This window comes from Pan troglodytes, chromosome 10 (genome assembly GCF_028858775.2).
Source record: "Pan troglodytes isolate AG18354 chromosome 10, NHGRI_mPanTro3-v2.0_pri, whole genome shotgun sequence".
Classification (NCBI taxonomy): Eukaryota; Metazoa; Chordata; class Mammalia; order Primates; family Hominidae; genus Pan; species Pan troglodytes.
Window position 1 is genome coordinate 107129894 of NC_072408.2, and position 25353 is coordinate 107155246.

The window sequence follows — 25353 nt, forward strand, 5'->3', positions numbered from 1 at the left end:
TTTGGAAAAAAAAAACTGCAGCCAGCTCGGTGTCTGCCCAAACGGCGCCCAGTTTTGTGCTTGAAACCCAGGGTCCTGGTGGTGTAGGTACCTGAGGGAATCTCCTGGTCTGCGGGTTGCAAAGACCGTGGGAAAAGCATAGTATCTGGGTCAGAATGCACCATCCCTCATGGGACATACAGTCTCTCATGGCTTCCCTTGGCGACAGGAGGGAGTTCCCTGACCCCTTGAGCTTCCCAGGTGAGGTGAAGCCACACTGTGCTTCAGCTTGCCCTCTGTGGGCTGCACCCACTGTCTACAGGCAAAACCAGATAGCATCATAATGATAGGATCAAATTCACACATAACAATATTAACCTTAAATGTAAACGGGCTAAATGCCCCAATTAAAAGACACAGACTGGCAAATTGGATGAAGAGTCAAGACCCATCAGTGTGCTGTATTTAGGAGACTCATCTCACGTGCAAAGACACACATAGGCTCAAAATAAAGGAATGGAGGAGTATTTATCAAGCAAATGGAAAGCAAAAAAAAAAAAAGCGGGGGTTGCAGTCCTAGCCTCTGATATAACAGCCTTTAAACCAACAAAGATCAAAAAAGACAAAGAAGGGCACTACATAATGGTACAGGGATCAATGCAACAAGAAGAGCTAACTATCCTAAATATATATGCATCCAATACAGGAGCACCCAGATACATAAAGCAAGTCCTTAGAGACCTACAAAGAGACTTAGACTCCCACGCAATAATAGTGGGTGACTTTAACACCCCATTGTCAATATTAGACAGATCAACGAGACAGAAAATTAACAAGGATATTCAGGACTTGAACTCAGCTCTGGACTAAGCAGCCCAAATAAACATCTACAGAACTCTCCATCCCAAATCAACAGAATATACATTCTTCTCAGCACCACATTGCAGTTATTCTAAAATTGACCACATAATTGGAAGTAAAACACGCCTCAGCAAATGCAAAAGAATGGAAATCCTAACAAACAGTCTCTCAGACCACAGTGCAATCAAATTAGAACTCAGGATTAAGAAACTCACTCAAAACCACACAACTACATGGAAACTGAAGAACCTGCTCCTGAATGACTACTGGGTAAATAACGAAATTAAGGCAGAAATAAATAAGTTCTTTGAAACCAATGAGAACAAAGACACAACATACCAGAATCTCTGGGACACAGCTAAAGCAGTATGTAGAGGGAAATTTATAGCACTAAATGTCCACAGGAGAAAGGAGAAAAGATTTAAAATCAACATCCTAACGTCACAATTAAAAGAAAAGCAAGAGCAAACAAATTCAAAAGCTAGCAGAAGACAATAAATAACTAAGATTAGAGCAGAACCAAAGGAGATAGAGACATGAAAAACCCTTAAAAATAAATCAGTGAATCTAGGAGCTGGGTTTTTTTTTTTTTTTTAAAGATTAACAAAATAGACTGCTAGCCAGACTAATAAAGAAGAAAAGAGAGAATAATCAGACACAATAAAAAATGATAAAGGGGATATCACCACTGATCCCACAGAAATACAAACTACCATCAGGAATACTATAAATCCTTCTATGCAAATAAACTCGAAAATCTAGAAGAAATGGATAAATTCCTGGACACATACACCCTCCCAAGACTAAACCAGGAAGAAGTCAAATCCCTGAATAGACCAATAACAAATTCTGAAATTGATATAGTAATTAATAGCCTATGAACCGAAAAAAGCCCAAGACCAGACGGGTTCACAACCAAATTCTACCAGAGGTAGAAGGAACTGGTACCATTCCTTCTGAAACTATTCCAAACAATAGAAAAAGAGGGACTCCTCCCTAACTCATTTTATGAGGCCACCATCATCCTGATACCAAAACCTGGCAGAGCTACAACAAAAGAAGAAAATTTCAGGCCAATATCCCTGATGAACACTGATGCAAAAATCCTCAATAAAATACTGAAAAACCAAATCCAGCAGCACATCAAAAAGCTTATCCACCACGATCAAGTCGGCTTCATCCCTGGGATGCAAGGCTGGTTCAACATATGCAAATCATTAAATGTTATCCATCACATAAACAGAACCAATGACAAAAACCACATGATTATATCAATAGTTGCAGAAAAGGCCTTTGATAAAATTCAACACCACTTCATGCTAAAAACTCTCAATAAACTAGGTTTTGATAGAACATATCTCAAAATAATAAGAGCCATTTATGACAAACTCAAAGCCAGTATCATACTGAATGGGTAAAAGCTGGAAGCATTCCCTTTGAAAACTGGCACAAATGCCCTCTCTCACCACTCCTATTCAACATTGTATTGGAAATTCTGGCCAGGGCAATCAGGCAAGAGAATGAAATAAAGGGTATTCAGATAGGAAGAGAGGAAGTCAAATTGTCTCTGTTTGCAGATGACATGATGGTATATTTAGAACACTCCATCGTCTCAGCTCAAAATCTCCTTATGCTGATAAGCAACTTCAGCAAAGTCTCAGGATACAAAATCAATAAAAAATAACAAGCATTCCTATGCAGCAATAACAGACAAACAGAGAGCCAAATCATAAGTGAACTCCGATTCACAATTGATACAAAGAGAATAAAATACCTAGGAATACAACTTACAAGGGATGTGAAGGACCTCTTCAAGGAGAACTACAAACCACTCCTGAAGGAAATAAGAGAGGACACAAACAAATGGAAAAACATTCCATGCACATGGATAGGAAGAATTAATATCGTGAAAATGGCCATACTGCCTAAAGTAATTTGTAGATTCAGTGCTATCCCCATCAAGCTACCACTGATTTTCTTCACAGAATTAGAAAAAAGTACTTTAAATTTCATATGGAACCAAAAAGAACCTGTATAGCCAAGACAAACCTAAGCAAAAAGAACAAAGCTGGAGTCATCATGCTACCTGACTTCAAACTATACTGTAAGGCTACAGTAACCAAAACAGCATGGTACTGATACCAAAACAGATATATAGACCAATAGAACAGAACAGAGGCCTCAGAAACAATGCCACACATCTACAACCATCTGATCTTTGACAAACCTGACAAAAACAAGCAATGGGGAAAGGATTTCCTATTTAATGAATGGTGTTGGGAAAACTGGCTAGCCACATGCAGAAAACTGAAACTGGACCCCTTCCTTACACCTTATACAAAAATTAACTCAAGGTGGATTAAAGACTTAAACATAAGACCTAAATCCATAAAAACCCTAGAAGAAAACCTAGGCAATACCATTCAGGACTTAGGCATGGGGAAAGACTTCATGACTAAAGCACCAAAAGCAATGGCAACAAAAGCCAAACTTGACAAGTGGGATCTAATTAAACTAAAGAGCTTTTGCACAGCAAAAGAAACTATCATCAAAGTGAACAGGCAACCTACAGAATGGGAGGAAAATTTTGCAATCTATCCATCTGACAAAGGGCTAATATCCAGAATCTACAAGGAACTTAAACAAATTTACAAGAAAAAACAACCCCATCAAAAAGTGGGCGAAGCATATGAACAGACACTTCTGAAAAGGACATTTATGCAGCCAACAAACATATGAAAAAAAGCTCATCATCACTGGTCATTAGAGAAATGCAAATCAAAACCACAGTGAGATACCATCTCATGCCAGTTAGAATGGCAATCATTAAAACGTCAGGAAACAACAGATGCTGGAGAGGATGTGGAGAAATAGGAATGCTTTTACACTGTTGGTGGGGGTGTAAATTAGTTCAACCATTGTTGAAGACAGTATGGTGATTCCTCAAGGATCTAGAACCAAAAATACCATTTGACCCAGCAATGCCATTACTGGGTATATATCCAAAGGATTATAAATGATTCTACTATAAAGACACATGCACACGTATGTTTATTGCAGCACTATTCACAGTAGCAAAGACTGGAACCAACCCAAATGCCCATCAATGATAGATTGGATAAAGAAAATGTGGCACATATACACCATGGAATACTATGCAGCCATAATAAAGGATGAGTTCACGTCCTTTGCAGGGACGTGGATGAAGCTGGAAACTATCATTCTCAGCAGACTAACACAGAAACAGAAAACCAAACACCACATGTTCTCACTTATAAGTGGGAGTTGAACAATGAGAACACATGGACACTGGGAGGGGAGCATCACACACTGGGGCCTGTCTGGGGGTGGGGGACTAGGGAAGGGATAGCATTAGGAGAAATACCTAATGTAGGTGACTGGTTGATGGGTGCAGCAAACCACCATGGCACGTGTATACCTAGGTAAAAAAAACTGCACATTGTGCACATGTATCCCAGAACTTAAAGTGTAATAATTAAACAACAACAACAAAAAAGAAAGAAATTGCAGTCCTTGTGTAGTCCTAGAGTGCCTTTCAAGTTTATCTAGGTCCCCAGAACACTTTGGTCCATGGTGCAGAGGCCTGCCAAGAAACTCCAGTTCTGACCTCTGTGATGGGTGATTCCCATCTGGCTAGGTCTCGTTCAAATGCTCCCTTAGAGCATGTGTGCTAGTTGAGCCCAGCATGGCTTTGCTTTCTGCTGTTACAGGGTAGCACTGAGATCAATATAAAGTCTCCTAGTCACTACACTGTCCCCCAAGTGCACAGATTATGTCTCTATGCTGTACATCCCCAGTAAGGGACTGGGGAGAGATGGTGTAGGCAATTGAGGACTGACTGCTAACCAGCCATGAAAGAGCACTTCTTCAGTGCTTCTTTCAGTGATACGAAGTTAAAACCAGGTACTGTGAGTGCTCACCTGATTTTTGGTTATTTTGATTTGTGTGTGTGTGTGTGCAGCTAGTTTTTAAAATTTGGTGTTCCTGCGCAGGGAGGATATACAGTGTAGGATTCTATTTGGCCATCTTACTCTGCCCTCTTCCATCTTAACCATTTTTAAGTGTACATTTGAGTCCGTTCATTAAGTACATTCACATTGTCATGGAACCATCACCACCATACATCTCCATAATTGTTTTCATCTTAGCAATCTGAAACTCTGCCCCTGAAACAGTATCTCCTTATTCCTCCAACTCCTCCTCCCTTCCTGCCCCTGGCAACCACAATTATACTTTCTGTCTCTTTGAATTTGACTACTCTAGGTACTTCGTGTAAGTGGAATCATACAGTATTTGTTATTTTGTGATTGGCCTATGTTAGCATAATGTTCTCAAGGTTCATCCATGTTGTAGCATTTGTTGGAATTTCCTTCCTTTTAAAGGCTAAATAATATTCCATTATATGTATATGCATAGCAATTCATGTGTCCATTGATAGATGATAGTTGCTTATACACATTATAAGCAGCTTATGTGCCCAGTCATCTGTCAATGAACCTTGAATTGCTTCCACATTTTGGCTATTGTGAATAATGCTGCTGTGCAAATGAGTATACAAACATCTCTGTAAGACCCTGCTATCAGTTCTTTGCAGTATCTACCCAGAAATAGAATTGCTGGATCATACACTGATTCTATTTTTGGGGGGAACAATTATACTGTTTTACATAGCACCTATATTCCCACCAACAGTACACAAAGATTCTAGTTTCTCCATATCCTCACCAGCAGTTATTATTTTTTTCTCTCTCTCTATTTTAATTATCCCATGGTATGTAAAGATGTGGATTTTCTTTTTTCTTTCTCTTTTATTTTGTTTTTTTTTTGGAGATGGCGTCTTGCTCTGTTGCCCAGGCTGGAGTTCAGTGGTGCAATCTCAGCTCACTACAACCACCACTTCCAGGTTCAAGTGATTCTTCTGCCTCAGCCTACCGAGTAGCTGGGTCTAGAGGCATGCGCCACCATGCCTGGCTGATTTTTGTGTTTTTAGTATTGACGGGGTTTCCCCATGTTGGCTAGGCTGGTCTCGAACTCCTGACCTGTGATCCGCCTGCCTCGGCCTCCCAAATGGCTGGGATTACAGGCATGAGCCACTGTGCACAGCCTGGATTTTCTCTTTTTTTAAATAGTAGCCATCCTCATGGATGTGAGGTGAGAGCTCACTGTGGTTTTGATTTGCATTTCCCTAATGGTTAGTGACTTCGAGCATCTTTTCATGTGTTTATTGGCCATTCATATGTCTTCTTTGGAATGTACGTTCAAGTCCTGGAAGTCAGTGTGCATTGGCTTGCCAAAAGCTACTCCTTGGAAACAGAAATCTAACCTTTAGTTTTGGTTGACACATTCCGTGGTGATGTCAGGGACAAATATAAAAATTACCAAATATTAATCCACTGTGAGAATAAGTGAACTTCAGTTGAATATTTGAAAACTGAGTATAATGCTATTCAGGAAAACTGAATTTCAATCTGAAGTGTATGTATATAAAAATCTTAATATTCACTGTCTGCAACTCAAGAATAAAAGATTCCCTCACTTTTCAAACTCAGGAACTGAATAAATTTGGACATCAAAGGATTCTTTATCTTTTCTTCTGTTTATATGCATATAGGAAGGAACTTAATAAATAGGTGTACTCTGGTTTTATAACTAGATTTTTCTCACTAATCTTCAGATTGTTCTGGCAATTGACTACATCTGTGTATACTTTGGTATTTATGATGAAATTTGATTTTTAGCTGACACGCAAAACTTTTATTGTGAAGAGTAGCAATAATTATTATTTTTGTGAGACATTTTATTATAATTGAAAGGAGTTTTATTTAGTGTAAAATGTGTTTTTTCCATTTACAGGTTTCTGAAGGATTGTCATTCTTGCATAGCAGTGTGAAAATGGTGCATGGAAATATCACTCCTGAAAATATAATTTTGAATAAAAGTGGAGCCTGGAAAATAATGGGTTTTGATTTTTGTGTATCATCAACCAATCCTTCTGAACAAGAGGTAATGAAAGTTTTAGTCTTCTAATTTTTGAGGCCAGGGAAATTTTGATTGCATCTGGAATGGACTAGAAATAGGCTATGTGGTACAGTGGTATGTTTAGATATACAGCTTTATAGAAAATTTATAGTGTTCATTGCACTTAAGAGTATTCTTCGGCACATTACTACCACAGTAGTTAATGTTATTTGAGAAAAGGATGCCAGAGTTAAATAAATTTAAGAATTATTTGATTAAATAGGGTTTTTTTTTTTTTCCTCAGGATGTCAAATGCAATAACACATGTGACTCTCTAGCAGTGTTTCCCGTTTATTGGGTCATGGAATATTCTTTAGGGAGCATAATAATAGCAGTGGCAATAGCTAACATTCTTATTGAAGCACTTTTCCACACACTTGCTCTGTACTTATTTAATCCTCACAATAACTCAGTGGGGTATAGGAATAATACAGATAAGTTAAGTAGGCTCAGAGAATAAAAGAACCTGCCTAAATTTAGGTAGATGGTAAGTGATAGAGCCAGAATTTGAACGCAGCCTTTCTGCTTCCAAAGCACCTTTTCTTAATGATTAGGATACCTGCCTATTCATACTTAGAGAAACACTGTATTAAATCAATTCTGCTTTGTATTGATTGGGTCTGCATGGCATAGAAGATCCTTGGTGATATGGCACCTTATGATCGTTGGTGATAGGTTTTTCTTATATGTAGTCGTTAGAGGGCCCGTGATTTGACCTAAGATTTGTAAGTTGAGCAGCCAGTTTTAAGGTAATCAGAACTAACTAGTATTGGTTGGATATATATCATGAGTGGGTCAGACACTGCTAGGTCAAACTTCCACACATTTGTTTAATCGTTACTACAATCTTTTGAACTTTTTAACTAAATCACATAGCTAATTAGTGAAAGAACAAATTGCAAACAACAGTCTCTATCTGAGCTCATACAACTTTTGAAGCCTGTGTATCATAAAACATGAGCCAGACCTTCACATGTTCATATTACATATTACAGTGATAATTTGTCTTCCGGAAGAGACTCCAGTAATCTCAGTTGTAACGGTTCTTATTTCTCATTTTGTTGCATGGACTTTTTTACATTTGGGAATTTGGGAATTTTGGGGTTGAAGGCGTGATGGCATTTTTACTTGCATGACCGAGTAGAAATTTAAAGATAGGTTACTACTGCTTGATAGTTGTTTGGTTGAATTTGAAGTAACCCATGTAATTCCTTTTCTTACTACAGCCTAAATTTCCTTGTAAAGAATGGGACCCAAATTTACCTTCATTGTGTCTTCCAAATCCTGAATATTTGGCTCCTGAATACATACTTTCTGTGAGCTGTGAAACAGCCAGTGATATGTATTCTTTAGGAACTGTTATGTATGCTGTATTTAATAAAGGGAAACCTATATTTGAAGTCAACAAGCAAGATATTTACAAGAGTTTCAGTAGGCAGTTGGATCAGGTATTTGCCTATAAATAATTTGCTTGCATTAAAAAATTTATTAAATGTGTCTTTGATTTTTTTCCAAAATGTGTTCAGGAAATTCTTTAAATGACATGAGTATCTCATGTTAAGTTTGCATAAGATCAGCTTAATAATTTATTATATTTTTATTTTAACAAATTTTTAAGTAACGCAGACTAGGCCAGGTGCTCTGGCTCATGCCTGTAATCCCAGCACTTGGGGAGACCCAAGGCGGGTGGATCACTTGAGGCCAGGAGTTCGAGACCAGCCTGGGTAACGTGGCCAAACCACTTCTCCACAAAAAAAAAAATAGAAAAAGTTAGCTGGGCTTGGTGGCACATGCCTGTAGTCCCAGCTACTTGGAAGGCCGATCAGGGTGGGAGGATCACTTGAGCCTGGGAGTTTGGGGCTGCAGTGAGCTATGATTGTGCCACTGCATGCCAGCCTGGGGTGACAGAGTGAGACCCTGTCTCAAAAAAATATTTTTTTCAAATAAATAAAGAGGACTAGTTAAAATTTGTTACAGAACTTTAGTCATGGCATTTGAGTAAATATAAATACTGGAACATTTTACTGTAGGAATAGAAACAATTTTGGGTATTAAAGATAAGGGTTTTGTTTTGCAACAATAGAATTAACAGTGTGTTTAAAATGTAGTCAGTATATTTGTAGTAAAATATTGAGTAAATTTTTAAATGTTTTCTTAAATGTATATGTCTTTTTAAATATTTTATACTCATTTAATGTTAATATTCTTTTGAATAGTTGAGTCGTTTAGGATCTAGTTCACTTACAAATATACCTGAGGAAGTTCGTGAACATGTAAAGCTACTGTTAAATGTAACTCCGACTGTAAGACCAGATGCAGATCAAATGACAAAGGTGAGTACATGTGGATTTCTGCCTAAGACGGAGGAACAAAAAATGAGTTGAAGTAGATTAAGTTTTTGGGTTTTAAAAAAATGTTTTTTCCTCAGAGATCCCTGTTCTGAGATTAAGTTCTTCTAAAGCAACAGTCAGATACAGCCCCAAATAACATCTGTATCCTTGAATGTATTAAATATTCAATTTTGCTTAATCTTACACAGCTAAATATGTACGTAATTGCTCTGATAGAAAATTAAGATTTCAAATAAGCAGAGTGCTAACAGTCACAATTAAGTAAACAGATGTTCTAGACTCTTAGAGAATTCATAGTCCTTTATTTCACTCATATAACCATGGATTTTTTTTTTTTTTTTTTTTTTTTTTTTTAGACAGAGTTTCACTCTGTCACCCAGGCTGGAGTGTAGTGGCACCATCTCCACTCACTGCAACCCCCACCTCCCAGGTTCAAGCAATTCTCATGCCTCAGCCTCCCAAGTAATTGGGATTACAGGCCCCCACCACCACACCTGGCTAATTTTTGTATTTTTGGTAGAGACAGCATTTCACCATTTTGGCTAGGCTGGTCTTGTCCTGACCTCAGGTGATCTGCCTGCCTCGGCCTCCAGAAGTGTTGGGATTATAGGCATGAGCCACCGTGCCCGGGCCAACCATGGATTTTAACTAATAACTGGTATTTTTATGCCTTCAAATTATTTTATTTAATCTTTCAATATTTTAGACTTACATAAAAGAAAGTTTTTACCCAGCCAATTCACAGGTACAGATTCCAAAGATTTGAACTTGAAAAATAATTTATTTTCTTATTCAGAGTTTTATAATTAGAATTTCTAAGGTGATCTTCAGCATTTTGCTTAATGTTTCTGAGTTTTTTTTTTACCATATTGTGACAGTTTCAGATATGAGAAGTACTTTCAATTTAACATTTATCAAAATACTTTATTTCCATTTTTTTTAGATTCCCTTCTTTGATGATGTTGGTGCAGTAACACTGCAATATTTTGATACCTTATTCCAAAGAGATAATCTTCAGAAATCACAGTTTTTCAAAGGACTGCCAAAGGTTCTACCAAAACTGCCCAAGGTTTGTTATTGTTAGTTTCTTATTAATAATCAGGATTTTAGAAGTTAAAGTTTATTTTGACTTACTACCATAACTCTTCCAAGAAAATAATATAACTTTGCCTGAGGTACATAAATGACTATAAAACACTGCCAACTGAAGCCAAAAGTTCAATGGACCTTTTTTTGCATGGTCCAAAAATAAATAGGCTAAAAAATTTAGAAGGATACTAACTAGGCAGAGACAGCAGTTGGATATTAAAGGTCAGAAGAAGAGTCCATAAGCTATCATGTGGAGTTCATTGTCTCACCAGCAGTTAAAGGGGTACTTCTGTTGATGTTAGCCTTTCCAATTCCTTTACTCCTTTTCTGACTTATTAAATGATGAGTGTAATACAGTTTTTAAAATGTTGGTGAATGCTGAAGAGGCACTGGTTGGAATACTAATAATTCCTGGTTGTAAAAACATTTCCAGTGTTTAATCTATCAGATATTCGTTAGTTACCTACTGTTTGTCTGACTCTTTACTTAGATGCTATGGAGAGTAAAGAGGAGGCATAAAATACTGTCCCTGCTCTCAGGCCCTTATAGTAAGTGTAGCTAGGGTTAACGTGTGAAACAGTTAACAGTACATGATAGTGTTTATGTTGTGTGGTATGAATCATAAGTAATGAAGGAATCAAGAGGAGAAACAAACATAGCGGTGGAGACTAATTAGGGTAAGTTTCCTACAGGTAGGGTGACCGTGTGTCCCCTTTTACCCATGACCTTTCCAGTTTATGCTATTTATTCTTGCATAATTAGCAATAGCATCCCACTTTACTCTCAAAATATACCAGTTTCAACCATAAATTGTATGGTCACGTTACCTAAAGGGATTAGAGGTTTTAGACTTTAGTGTTAACTAATACTAAAAACCTTTAATAAATTTTATTTTTTTATAAAAAACATTTTTGCCTTTCAGCGTGTCATTGTGCAAAGAATTTTGCCTTGTTTGACTTCAGAATTTGTAAACCCTGACATGGTACCTTTTGTTTTGCCCAATGTTCTACTTATTGCTGAGGAATGCACCAAAGAAGAATATGTCAAATTAATTCTACCTGAACTTGGCCCTGTGTTTAAGCAGCAGGAGCCAATCCAGGTATGTTATAGATATTTTTGTGTATTTATCTACTGTTATTTATGATTGTGACTATCACTGAAAACAAAAGGAATGAATATATGACTTAAAAAAAACTGAGGTAAGTGTATGAGACTTTCTTTTCCATTAGTCAGAAAGCTGCTTTACATGTTTGAACCAAACTATTTTTAAAATTATGATTGAACTTTGCAGTTAAATGTCTGTAGCTCTCCATAAGTTACTATCTCAGAAGATAAACTGCAATGAAATTTTGCATGTGTTATACTGTTCTTTATGTACCATATATATACTTTGTAGAAAGTTACAGGTTTAGGAAAATAAATACTTGTTTTTCTCTTGCACTTTGAAGTATTTGAAGTATTTTTGATTATTTTGTTATTTAAGTCTTTAATATGTAGGTGCTTTGTGCCAGTTGTTTCTCTCCATTTTATTGCTAATAACTACTTCCACTAGAATAGGAAAATGCTTACAGCACCATGGGAATAATGTGTGTATGTATTGTAAGTGAAAAAAGTAATCAGTCTCTCATGTATATAATATATATTTGCTAGATTGAAGGTAATGTTGGATTTAAGAGCAGTAGAGTCACACACCTGGGTTGAATTGGGGCTTCTTTATCTCCTTACTTGAAGTATGACTTGTGTCATTGCCGTCTTAAAGCTTCTATTTCCTCATTTCTAAAATGAAAAGGATTGTTGAGATTAAATGAAATTTTCTGGCACATAGCAGGTATTATTACATGTTTCTAGCATTGTATAGGAATAGCTTATTAGTTATATATCAACTATGTAATTTAATGGTTTTATGATTCTTTGTAGTCCTTCCCTTGAAAGGAGGGGAACAGAAGGAAGTATGTGGTGGTAAGGTGAGAATTTCTGTGAATTAGGGAAAGAACAAGTGAGGGAGCTGTAGCCTGTGAAGCAGGGTTCCCCCAAATGGTCAAGGTGTCATGAGGGAAAGTTGGTGGAGCCACTGTTCCCTAAGCTATGCATCAGTCAAGATAGTACCCTAAGGATCCTATAATCTGAATTCTTATTTGCCTCCATTCTTTTTTCTCTTAGTTGTCCAGTTAAAAATACCTTTTGGGCCAGGTGCAGTGGCTCACGCTTGTAATCCCAGTTCTTTGTCGTGTCAAAGCAGGCAGATTGCTTGAGCCCAGGAGTTCAAGACCAGCCTGGGCAACATGGTGAAACCCTGTCTCTTCAAACAAATACAAAAATAAGCCAGGTGCCTGCCTGTGGTCCCAGCTACTCAGGAGGCTGAGGTGGGAGGATCACCTGAGCCCTGGGAGGTCGAGGCTGCGGTAAGCTATGATCGCGCCATTGCGCTCCAGCCTGGGTGACAGAGTGAGTGAGGCCCTGTCTCAAAAAAAAAAAAAAGAAAAAGTTTCTTCCAAATATTCTTCCCTGAGTCTTGGCAAAACTAATTTCTGTATAAATAGAAGGGGCAGTATGTTCCTTATAATTTAGGTATGTGGAAGAATGACCAGGGACAACTTAAAAACATTTTTTTCTAAAATAAAAAAAATTTTTTTTAAGAGATAGGGTCTTGCTATGTTGCCTTGGCTGGACTTAACTTCTGGGCTCAAGCAATTCCCCTGTTTCAGCCGCCCAAATAGCTGGGACTGCAGGTGTGTGCCACTGCACCTGGCGTCTAGAATTTTTTCTTATACTCCTTCTCAGTTCTGTACTTTCTTTTTCTCTTGAGCTTCATAGAAGCCAAGTGATGGACTTTACTTCTTTGGGATATCTCACTTTACTGGCTTTTTTCACCCTGTAGCTTTCCAGATAGTTGGTATGTGTGGGCAAGTGATAGATTACTGTAGATATGTGAGAGGAGATTAGTCTTTATTTAATTAACATTTAAACTCAGAGCAGATGTTAAATATTGTGCCTCCAGAAATGTAAGAGACTTGATTTGTGTGTTTTTGTCTTCCACGCATTCAGGCTAGCAACATGGTGAGTGTCAAAATATATGAGTTATTCTTTTGAAGAAGCTTTACATTTGGCATATATTGAATCTCTTGAAGATTTCAGGTTTTAATACATTGTTTCCGTTTTCTAAACAGATTTTGTTAATTTTCCTACAAAAAATGGATTTGCTACTAACCAAAACCCCTCCTGATGAGATAAAGAACAGTGTTCTACCCATGGTTTACAGAGCACTAGAAGCTCCTTCCATTCAGATCCAGGTACAGTATCTGATTTGTTTTTCTTTAATGATGATTTTGATTCTTAAAGCAGAAGAAGAGGTATAAAGTACATTTTGGATTTAAGTCATGAAATACATAACTCAATAGTAAATATATTTATCTTTTGAATCACATTATTGATATACTGTAACTAAAATATATTCACTCCTAACTAATTTAAAGAATCAGTGTATTGTAAGTGAAAAAAGTAATCAGTCTGTGTACATAATACCTGCATTCTGAGGTAGATTTGTTGCTTTTATTTATCAGAAATGTACTATTATGGAAGAAGATTTGATATGTTGTAGTTTGTATTATTGTATACCTTCATCTTTCTGCTTCTTTCTAAACTGATAATTATGAACAAAAATTCCGAAGATGCATGTGCCTTTTTCTTTTCTTTCTTTTTTTTTTTTTTGAGACTGAGTCTCGCTCTGTCGCCCAGGCTGGAGTGCAGTGGCACAATCTCGGCTCACTGCAACCTCCGCCTCCTGAGTTCAAGCAATTCTCCTGCCTCAGCCTCCCTAGTAGCTGGAACTACAGGTGCCTGTCACCACACCCGGCTAATTTTTGGTATTTTTAGTAGAGACAGGGTTTCGCCATTTTGGCCAGGCTGGTCTCGAACTCCTGACCTCAGGTGGTCCTCGTGCCTCAGCCTCCCAAAGTACTGGGATTATAAGCCTGAGCCACCGTGCGTGGCCACATGTGCCTTTTTCTCATGAAAACATTGAGTAGGTATTTTCCCATACTCATAATTTTCCTTCTTGCTTGGTAACTCAGTTTTCTATGTAGAGATGCTGTTTCTTCTGCAATGAAGTTAATTTGTACAGCAGATAGATGGAAAAGCAGACAGTAATTTAGTGTGACCATTCTTAATGCATGTATAGTCATAACTTTTGTTCCACAAAGGCCATCTTAAAACACCATATACTTTGCCAAACTGTTAGTTTTGTAGTCTTTGCGATTAAAATTTTAGTTCTATGAGTTCTTTGTCTGAAAGAAATTCTGGATCACTATTAAAAGTGTAATTTAGTTTTTTCACTTTGAAAATACATACTTATGTTAAGAACATCTCACTGCAGGATGGTTTTGTAGTAAAAGCTTATAGTCTCTGCTAGTATAGACATTTTAATAAAATAGGATTTTTTTTTAAGTTATTTACTCTAAAGTTAATATGAACCTAATACTACATATTTAAGGTCACTTTTTGGACTTAATTCAGTCTTTGTCTGCTAAGTTATTTCGTTTGTTCAAGGCTGTGAGGTTGATGTTAACATTTTTTTCCTTATAATTAGATTTGCCTTCTTAAAGGTGAGGGTATGCTGCCTTTGTCCAAATGACATGGATGAGTGGGGAAGGTGTGTCTACCTCTATTTCTTAGTTCTTTCTAAAGAAATTGTGAATTATAGCCTCACAAAACATTCCCACAGGCTCTGTGCAGCCAAACTTGTTTTATATTTAGTGATATTAAAGAAGAGGGAGGGGAAGATTAAGTGACATGAAATCCATTTTTCTTTATAGTTAATTTGACCAATAAGTGTCAGCAAGTATTTTATTGAAGTAGTATATAATTCAGATTGACTTTTGTAACTTTGCTAAGATTTGGAAACCAGCATTTCTTCCTTTGTTTTTCCAGGCTGGAGTGCAGTGGCGCAATCTTGGCTCACTGCAACCTCCGCCTCCTGGGTTCAAGCAGTTCTCGTGTCTCAGCCTCCCAGGTACCTGGGATTGCATGCATGGGCGACCATGCCTGGCTAATTTTTTTTGTATTTTTAGTAGAGATGGGGTTTCACCATGTTGGCCAGGTTGGGGAAACCAGCATTTCTGGTATCATTCAGTGTAAGTCTTTAGTCATGAAATTAGCACTGCTTAGTTGATAAAGCATATCTAAACAATTAGGAGAATCCTAGAGAAAGCAAGAAATAAGAAATCTTTTCCTCCAGGTTCTTGCAAATAGTAGGCTAGAAAGTAACATCTGAAATTCATTTTTAAATTGAAATTTTTAAAGTTAAGTTTGATTAGAAATATTTAAGAGGCTACAGATGGTTCTGAAAACATTTGGACAGGTAGAAGATGGTTTGCAAAAGGTAGGGTTCTTAAAAAGAGGCATTATAAACATGTATATCAGACACAATTTTTGAAAATTAATTTACCTTTTAAATGGATATCGAAGTTATCTTCATCACCGCCACCCACCACCCATTATAAAGTGTAAAATAAACAGAAGTTTCTGAGAATTTGCTAATTAGACTCCTTTGAGGTTTGATTTTGTGTTTTGCAATCTCCTGTTATTAAAATAGTTCCTCATCTCGGCTGTTATTAAGTTCCTCATCCCGGGCTGGGTGCGGTGGCTCATGCCTGTAATCCCAGTGCTTTAGGAGGCCAAGGCAGGCGGATCACCTGAGGTCAGGAGTTCAAGACCAGCCTGGCCAACATGGCGAAACCCCGTCTCTACTAAAAAAAATACAAAAATTAGCTGGGTGTGGTGGCGGGTACCTGTAATCCCAGCTACTCAGGAGGCTGAGGCAGGGAGAATTGCTTGAACCCGGGAGGCAGAGGATGCAGTGAGCTGAGATCGTGCCACTGCACTCCAGCCTGGGCGACAGAGTGAGACTCCGTCTCAAAAATAAATAAATAAATAAATAAATAAATAAATAAATAAATAAAGTTCCTCATCCTGTCTCCTCTTCGGGAGAGAGCTCTCCCTATGTTAGCTAAGTGATTTAGACAGAATTTAAGATTTGCCTCTTTGTAACCTCCTGCTATGAGTTTGATTGGACAGCATGGCACTTTCCAGTCGCTTTTTAATAATACAGGTGTTAGGGGGTCCTTTCCTGTAAGTCTGCCTATCTCTGTCTCTCTGTCTTAAAGCCTGATCTTCTGTAAGGAAGCTCCTTACGGGAACATAGGAACATAGTGTCCCACTGACTGCTTACACTTGCCCATTCTCTTCTCCCATCTGTGGTCCTTAATTAATTAATTTATTTATTTATTTTTGAGACAGGCTTTCACTCTGTTGCCCAGGCTTGAGTGCAGTGGCCCAGGCTTGAGTGCAGTGGCACAATCTTAGCTCACTGTGGCCTTGACCTCCCACGCTCTCTCAGGCTCAAATGATCCTCCCTCAGCCTCCATAGTAGCAGGGACCACAGGAACATACACCACCATACCTGGTTCATTTTAAAATTTTATCAATCACTTAATTATTAATAGTTCTGAGTGGATACAAACAATTAACTCTCTTACATTTGCCTTTTGGAAGCCTAAGAATAAGTTAAAGCAAATAAAATATATCCAGTGTTCTGATAACAGATTCTTAGTAGTTAATTTATTTCTGTCTTCTAACTATAAATGGATGTCTTGAAGTTTGCCAGTATTTTCAGTAGTATCCTTCCTAATTCACATTTGTGCTTCCGTTTTCCTCAGTGATCCCTTCTCTTATGCTTTGCTACAAGGATCATCTCTCATAAACTGCCTGAGATGTGTGTACTTTAGCCAGTTAGTTCTCAAGCCATTTTCTCATTTAGTTCCCTAGCCCCCAGTCATCCCTCTGTTTTCCTTTTATTCCCAGAATTGCCAGTTATCATTTCTACTATGGCACCACATTAGTTAACAAGAATGTTTTAAATCTTTTTTTCCCCCATTTCTGAGTTATGCTTGCTTTAAGTTTCAGAATTTGGAAGTACTTACAAATAACAAAAAAAAAGAAATTAAAATTCGCTCTCACAGATGATGATGGTTAACATTTTCATATATATCCTTCTAGTCTTTTTTCCTAAACCTATGGATAGACACAGGTACCTACACATTTTAGAACTTGGGATTAGGTGCGGTAGCTCACACCTGTAATTTCAGCACTTTGGAAGACTGAGGTGGGAGGATCCCTTGAAGCCAGGAGTTTGAGACCTGCCTGGGCAACACAGTAAGACCCTGTCTGTACCAAAAATAAAAGATGATAAAATTAACCAGGCATGGCAGTGCATGCCTGTAGTGCCAGCTACTTGGGAGGCTGAGTTGGGGAGGAGGATCACTTGAGCCCAGGAGGCTACAGTGAGCTATGAATTTGCCACTGCACTCCACCCTGGGTGACAGAGCAAGACTCTCCAAAAAAAAAAAAAAAAGAAAAAAAAAACCCAAGAAAACTAAAAAAAAAAAAAAAGAATTGGGATTATGTAATACTCTGTCCTCAATTTTCTTCTAAAAATTATTAAACACTCTTTTAATGCTGGTCTCAGTGGTTCATGCCTATAATCTTAGCACTTTGAGAGGCCGAGGTGAGAGGATTGCTTGAGCTCAGGAATTCGAGACCAGCCTGGGAAACATAGTGAGACCTTGTCTTTACAAAAAATTGAAAAATTAGCTGGGCATGGGCCAAGGTAGGTGGATCACCTGAGGTCAGGAGTTTGAGACCAGCCTGGCCAGTATGGTGAAACCCCATCTCTACTAAAAATAGAAAATATTAGCTGGGTGTGTTGGCATGTGCCTGTAATCCCAACTACTCGATAGGCTGAGGCAGGAGAATTGCTTGAACCCAGGAGGCGGAGGATTCTGTGAGCCAAGGTCATGTCACTACACTCCAGCCTGGGCAACAAGAGCAAAACTCCGTCTCAAAAAAAAAAAAAAATTAGCTGGGCGTGATGGCGTGTACCTGTAGTCCCAGCTACTCAGGAGGCTGAGGCCAGAGGATCCCACAAGACTGGGAGGTTGATGCTGCAGTGAGCTATGATTGCGTCACTGCACTCCAGCCTGGGTGACAGAGCAAGGTCCTGTCTCAAGAAAAAAAAAAAAAAAAAAATTAAACACTCCTTTCGATATGTTTTTTTAAAAAACTGTTGTATGTTATCATATGGATATATGTAACAGCTAAGAGAATTACTTGAGAGGAGTATTTTTACATGATTTCATACTTGATTTTCCCTTCTTCTGAGAGATAGCAAATCTTATGTGTTGTTATTTAAAGATAAACGAGGACTTGTGTTATCAAAGAGATTAGGAATGAGATCAGGGAGTTTGGATGTCATACACTAGTTATTATGACCTAGTATGACTTTGAGTAATGTCTTCTGAGCTTTTTTTCTCATCTGTAAAACTGAAAAGTGATTATAACCATTCATTTTTCAAAGAGTTGTTGAAAGGACCAAATAATATATATGAAAATTTATTTCAAACTATATGACAGTTTAGCCATGCAAATGCAAAACTTTATAATATCAGAGAGAAAAGATGAGTCTTTCCCTAATATTGATTCAGTTTATTTTCTTGATAGGAGCTCTGTCTAAACATCATTCCAACCTTTGCAAATCTTATAGACTACCCATCCATGAAAAACGCTTTGATACCAAGAATTAAAAATGCTTGTCTACAAACATCTTCCCTTGCGGTAAGTAATTGCATATTAATTTTTGTTTTTCTTTCACTTGTCAGTGCTTTAAATCATTTTCTTATTGTTTAATAACCCTTTTATAGATTGTTGATGTATTTCATCTTGGCTGTAGATAACTTGTATATAGTACTATAAAAATAAGCTGTAGTTTTCTTTGATACATAATTTATAATATTGCATTCCTAACCTTACTTGCTGTCCCTTTACTTTGAGTGCTTCAGTAAAAAAGTTGGGTGATTATTTTTTTCTTAATCCTTTTCTGCTTTAACTGAATTAATTTTGTTGTTAGTTTAAAAATATTATGAGAGTTTAACTTGGTATCTAAGCGTAAAAACTTGTTGAAAAGTTTCCTTTTATAAATAGCCTTTATTTTTAGTTATTGGTCTCTAAATGTCTGATTTCTCACTGACTTGCCCACTTCTTAAAAAAGTAGAGTACAAGAAAGCAATAAATTAATGTGAATACAAGTAGGATAAATAGTTGTACTAAAAAATGTAGACCAAGGAAATAGTTACCTTCTTTGAATACAAAATTTTAACATTCAGTTACTTGTTAGTCAAGGAAGGTAGAATTAATAACGAAGTTTTCATTATCTCATATTGAAAGCAATAAATGTCCCCAACCTTTTCTCTAACACTAAATATAATAGTTTATCACATTTATATTTCTTTATAGAAGTAATATTGAATGCTGTCTTCAAAATAGCAGCTTTAAAGAGGGAGAAATGTTCTCTTTTGCCTGACCAGTTCTTTATATTGATTTTCGATAACGGGCATATTATTAAATTTGCATTTTGTAAAACTAGTTCTCTGGAGATCCCGTCTTTATCTGGTGGAATGTGAATTTAAATAAAAATAAACAGCTTAATAAAATTATAAGCAAAAGTAATTTGAATGATATGATTTTATCTTATAGCCATTGAATCTATTTTAGTTCATTTCTTGGTTGAAAGGCTTTGAAATGGAAAATGTAACCCCAAAGTAGAAAAAGAAATCATTACTGAAACAAACAAGTATGAAATGAAATAAAGTCAAGTTTTAGTTCTTATTCTCACTTTGTTACTAACAACCCCTGTGACCTTGAAAAGTCACTGTGCCTCTCTGAGTCTTCACTATCATTAAAAGTAGCTGTTTTCTCTAAAATTCTCAATTTTACGATTGAATTTTTAAAATAGATGGTAGTAATATACAGCTTAAAATTTAGTTTTCAAAATGCCCTTTTAAAGATCTTACAATCATACTATGTACCTTATTTTATGGCAGCATAAATTTATATTAACATACATTTTCTCAAAGTACATGTTGTAGGCCGGGCATGGTGGCTCACACCTTTAATCCCAACACTTTGGGAGGCTGAGGCGAGTGGATCTCGAGCACTGAGTTCAAGACGAGCATGAGCAACACAGCGAGACCTCGTCTCTACTAAAAATAAAAAAATTTAGCTGGATGTGGTGGCATGGTGGGAGCATCACTTGAGACCAAGAGGTCGAGGCTGCAGTGAGTTGTGATTGTGCTGCTCCTTCCAGTCTAGGTGACAGAGCAAGCCCCCGCCGCTCCCCACCCCACCCAAAAAAAATCCAAAACCAAAGCAAAACGAGTACCTGTTCTAGTTCAGTTCTGAGCATATGTAGGGGTATGTAGAAATGGGAAACATGGATACTTAAATGATGTGAATTGCTGCCCAGTTATATGTATGTTTCTTTTTAAGATGCCAACTGGCCGTTAAGGCATGTTGTTTACAAGAAGTTATAATGAATGTATTTATATTTAGAACAGTAACTAGGAATGGATTTACATTTTATATGTCACCTTTTAAGTGGATTTTGGATAGTACTTTCAGTGCTTCTGCCTACCTTCAGAGTGGCAAATAGGAATTCCCAAATTGTATTCATAGTCCTCTATCTCTAAAAGTTTAAAATTCTGACTAGGAAATTCCTGAATCGTGAGTTAGAATTGTGTCTTAATACTCTTCCCTGAAAATAAAATTTTTAAAAATTCTACACAGAGTTAGGTAGAATCCTCCAAGAGCTATATTTGTTCATTACTTACATGACTAATATTTTATGTATCCTAAAAGTAAATAAAATTAGTATTTTCGGTTTTGCTTAAAATATATATATATCTCAGTAGAATGCAGCTGTTCCTTTTATAAAACGAATTATGAGTACAAGTTAAGCGTTCAGATACCTTTTTGAATTTATAATATCTCTTGTGTTTTAATTTCAGAAAACAATTGTACATTGTTTTTTAGAAATGGAAATTTTTCCCCATTTTTCCTGTAGAACTATGGTGCTTTATTAGCCAACAAAATTATTTTCTGCCTTTGTTGGTTTACTGTCTTTTGAAAACTGGAGTTTTATTAATACTATAGTCCTGACTTAAAGATATTCTATCTTAAGCAATTCCAAATAGAAGTAGGGTATGATGTATTTATCAAATAGTCAAGTGCATATGGAATTTTGATAAAAGCTTCTAAATAAGAGGTCTTAATAACTGTATATTTGGAAATAGAAAACACATATATGGATACCTTCACATGTTAAAATATTTAGTTTAAAAATGAATTGAACCCAAGTTAGAGTAAAATACTGGAATGTGGGTGAAAATGATCACTTGGTGCAAAGAATGTAGTCCTTTTTATTATTCAAATGTCCCCAAAGGAGTGTTCTTATGATAGTAACACATATGTAATAAAAGTTTCTCAAATCCTAATCACTTTAAAATGCTACAAGATTGTAGTCATTCCTTGACTTTAGCTCACTAGTGACCTGGTGAAGCAATCATAAATTCTTTGTGAAACAAGCCAGGAAAATTAGTAAATAAGTGAATTTCCTATGTTGATAAAGGATGAGAGCTTCTAAATCTACATTTATTCTTGAGACTTTAACATATTTATATGAAGATTAAGTTTACACTTAAATATTTTGTTCTAGATTTTGAAAACTTTTAATGACTAATGCAATTTACCTCTTTTAATAGGTTCGTGTAAATTCATTAGTGTGCTTAGGAAAGATTTTGGAATACTTGGATAAGTGGTTTGTACTTGATGATATCCTACCCTTCTTACAACAAATTCCATCCAAGGAACCTGCGGTCCTCATGGGAATTTTAGGTAGCTGAAAATTTAATGTCATTTGATGCTATTTTATCATGCAAATAAATTTTCCAATCTATAAAACAATTATACTCTCGTGTATATAGCATTTCATAATTGAAGAATGGTGTGATAAATACCATAATATAACTTTTCTCTTTAAGTTTAGCAAAAGCAGTAGAATCTTGACATTTATAAAGGAATAAGATATTTAAGAATTCTAGCTTTACAAATATCATGATAGCATGTAGTTTTCCCCCATAAAATGGTACAAAGTGAGAGAGGCAAACAAAGCTACTGGAAATGCTGATACTGGTCTTAGTAGTAATATCTGAGGTTTATTTGATACTCAATTTGTAAGAGGCAAAGTATTTTCTCTGCGTTACGTTATTTTATTCTTCCCCAAATTCAATTAAATAGGTACTATTGTTTCTATTTTATAAGGAAACTGAGGCTCAGAGAGGTAAAATAAGTGATTCAAGATCATACAAGTGATAAGTGATAGGAGCTGGTTTTCTAATATGTTTAAGTCTTAATTAGTATATTTTGTGGCTAAGTGATATGCTGATGAAGCATGTTAACCTTATAGGATATTCTGTTCTCTCAGCATAATTACAAATTACTAAGAAACTCTGAAATCATTTATATATAGTTAAAGTTATAGAAGTCCAATCTGAAAATGCCAGGGGTCTGCTGCACTAATAAAATAGGCATAGCTATAGAGTCACAAAAACATTTAACAGGTTCATTTTTTATTTAATTTAAGGTTGTTTGCTAATTTTTTTTTTTTTTTTTTTTTGAGATGGAGTCTCACTCTGTCACCCAGGCTGGAGTGCAGCGGTGCCATCTCAGCTCACTGCAACCTCCGCCTCCCAAGTTCAAGCAATTCTCTGCCTCAGCCTCCTGAGTAGCTGAGATTACAGGCACCTGCCACCACGCATGGCTAATTTTTTTGTATTTTTTGTAGAGACAGGGTTTCATCATCTTGGCCAGGCTGGTCTTGAACTCCTGACCTTGTGATCCACCTGCCTCGGCCTCCCAAAGTGCTGGGATTACCGCCTGGTTCTTTGTTAATTTTTAAGAAAAATTATATTATTCATCCATGTATTCTTAACACCTAATGTAGTGCTTGGCCTGCAGAAACTGCTCAGTAAATATTTGTGGGAATGGTTAGCAAGTATTTATTGTGGACTTCTATAGACATGGAAGGTACTCTAGGGATATCACATGAATCTTTTGTGCAGAAAGAAGTTTGTCTTCTTGGCTGGATGCAGTGGCTGACACCTGTATTCCCAGCACTTTGGGAGGCCAAGGTGGGTAGATCACTTGAGCCCAGGAGTTCAAGACCAGCCTGAGCAACATGGCAAAACCCCATCTCTACTAGAAATACAATAATTAGCCAGGTGTGGTAGCATGCGCCTGTAGTCCCAGCTACTTGGGAGTCTGAGGTGGGAGAATCACATGAACCAGGGAGGTTGAGGCTGCAGGGACCCATGATCGTGTCACTGCATTCCAGCATGAGCAACAGGGCAAGACCCTGTCTTTAAAAAAAAAGTCTTTTTGAGCAGGAGTTTGGCATAGTAGAAATTTGAGCCCTGGCTCTAATCCTGGCTCTGTCAGTTCTTGAGGTGACTTTGAAAAGTTTATTTATCCAATGAGGATGAGACTAACGTCATTTTAGGATTCTTGTGAGACTTCACTGAAACAAAGGGAAAGTAACAAGCATAGTGCTCAGCAAATAAGCATTTAGTAGGTGCCCAATAAAGTTACTCTTTGGGTATATAAGTCATGTGCACATTAACAGAATAATGGGGGATGGTATTTCACAAAGCTTTGGATTATATACAAAACACTTAGAACTCAAAAGCATTCAGAGAATGAGGTGGAAATGTACTCAGTTTACCAAATGAAGGCTTTGTGGATAGATGTAACAAGTGGGGTCTTGAAGATTGAGTAAATAGGTGAGACAATAGGGAAGGATTTTGTGGAATTGAATTCAGTTATTAAATTTCAAACATGTTGAGTTTGATTTGCTGAAGAAGTGAATAAAGGTGTAGGACTTATATTTTGACTGTACCTATACTATAGGTACCCTTTGAAATAGATGCCTTGAGTATGATTTCTGAAATATATATTTAGATGTTTCAGAATAGAAGGCCATTCTGTAACCTTACTGCTGCACAATAAGAATTGAACCTGGTTCTGATAAGCTTCTTATGTTATGCTATCATTAAATGTACTCCTAAACCAAAAGAACACAGGATAAATATGTCATGGTGTTTAAATCTGGCCTGATGATAAAGGCTGAAATCATTCTGATTCATATGTAAGAACATCATTATTCTAGGCATTGATTGGGAAAAACTTGTACTACACAGATTATCAAGGGATTTCGTATACATATATTATTTTCATGATTTCTATGAATTTATGGTGTTAACTTATAAAATTTGTCACATTCTTTTCTATCAGGTATTTACAAATGTACTTTTACTCATAAGAAGTTGGGAATCACCAAAGAGCAGCTGGCCGGAAAAGTGTTGCCTCACCTTATTCCCCTGAGTATTGAAAACAATCTTAATCTTAATCAGGTAGGAGTATTTTTGTGCTTTATTCATTTTATTCAGCTTACTTTTTTCTTGGCATTAGATATATAAATATATTACAAAGATTGGTTAAAAAAAAAAGGGTGAGGGGAGAATATGCCACAGAACTAAATGAAGAAAGTTTGTGGGTGGAAGGATAGATTGTTAAAGACGTCATTGGTAAATAGTAAATGAGCAGGATGTTGAGAAATATGTAGGATTTGGGACTACTTTAAATTTGGGGCTGGGAAATTGACATGAATGAAGAACAAAGTTATAGAATGTGTTTGGGGAGTATATTCATTATTTATTGATTGCTACAGAACAAATCACCACAAACTTAGGGGTTTAAAGCAACACACATTTATTATCTCACAGCTTCTGTGGGTCAGGCCAGAACATGGCTTAGCTGGATTCCCTGCTCAGGGTTTCTCACAGTGCTGTAGTAAAGGACTTGGGGCTCGTTCAAGGCCCAGCTATGGAGTGATCTACTTCTAAGCGCACTTACATGGTTGTTGGCAAGATTCAGTTCCTTTTGGGCTGTTGTACTTAGGGCCTCCATTCTTAGCTATTAGCTGGATGCCACTGTCAGTTCCTAGCCACATGGGACTTTCCAACATGGCAACTTGTTTCATCAAAGCCTGCAAAAGAGAGTCTGCTAGCAAGACTGAAATTACAGTCCCTTG

At 36.9% G+C, this 25353-nt stretch overlaps 1 protein-coding gene across 11 annotated transcripts in view; it reads left to right on the top strand.

The window, feature by feature from the left end:
• The window catches only part of SCYL2 (SCY1 like pseudokinase 2), a 71683-nt gene that overhangs the window by 34609 nt on the left and 11721 nt on the right, over positions 1–25353 (top strand). For all 11 annotated transcript variants that reach the window (XM_024348017.3, XM_063787006.1, XM_063787011.1 and 8 more), the window contains 9 exons: positions 6715–6864; positions 8106–8327; positions 9096–9212; positions 10174–10299; positions 11242–11418; positions 13487–13609; positions 18873–18986; positions 21968–22100; positions 24555–24673. In XM_024348017.3, coding sequence (XP_024203785.1) covers positions 6715–6864; positions 8106–8327; positions 9096–9212; positions 10174–10299; positions 11242–11418; positions 13487–13609; positions 18873–18986; positions 21968–22100; positions 24555–24673 — 1281 coding nt within the window. The remainder of the gene's footprint in view (positions 1–6714; positions 6865–8105; positions 8328–9095; positions 9213–10173; positions 10300–11241; positions 11419–13486; positions 13610–18872; positions 18987–21967; positions 22101–24554; positions 24674–25353) is intronic.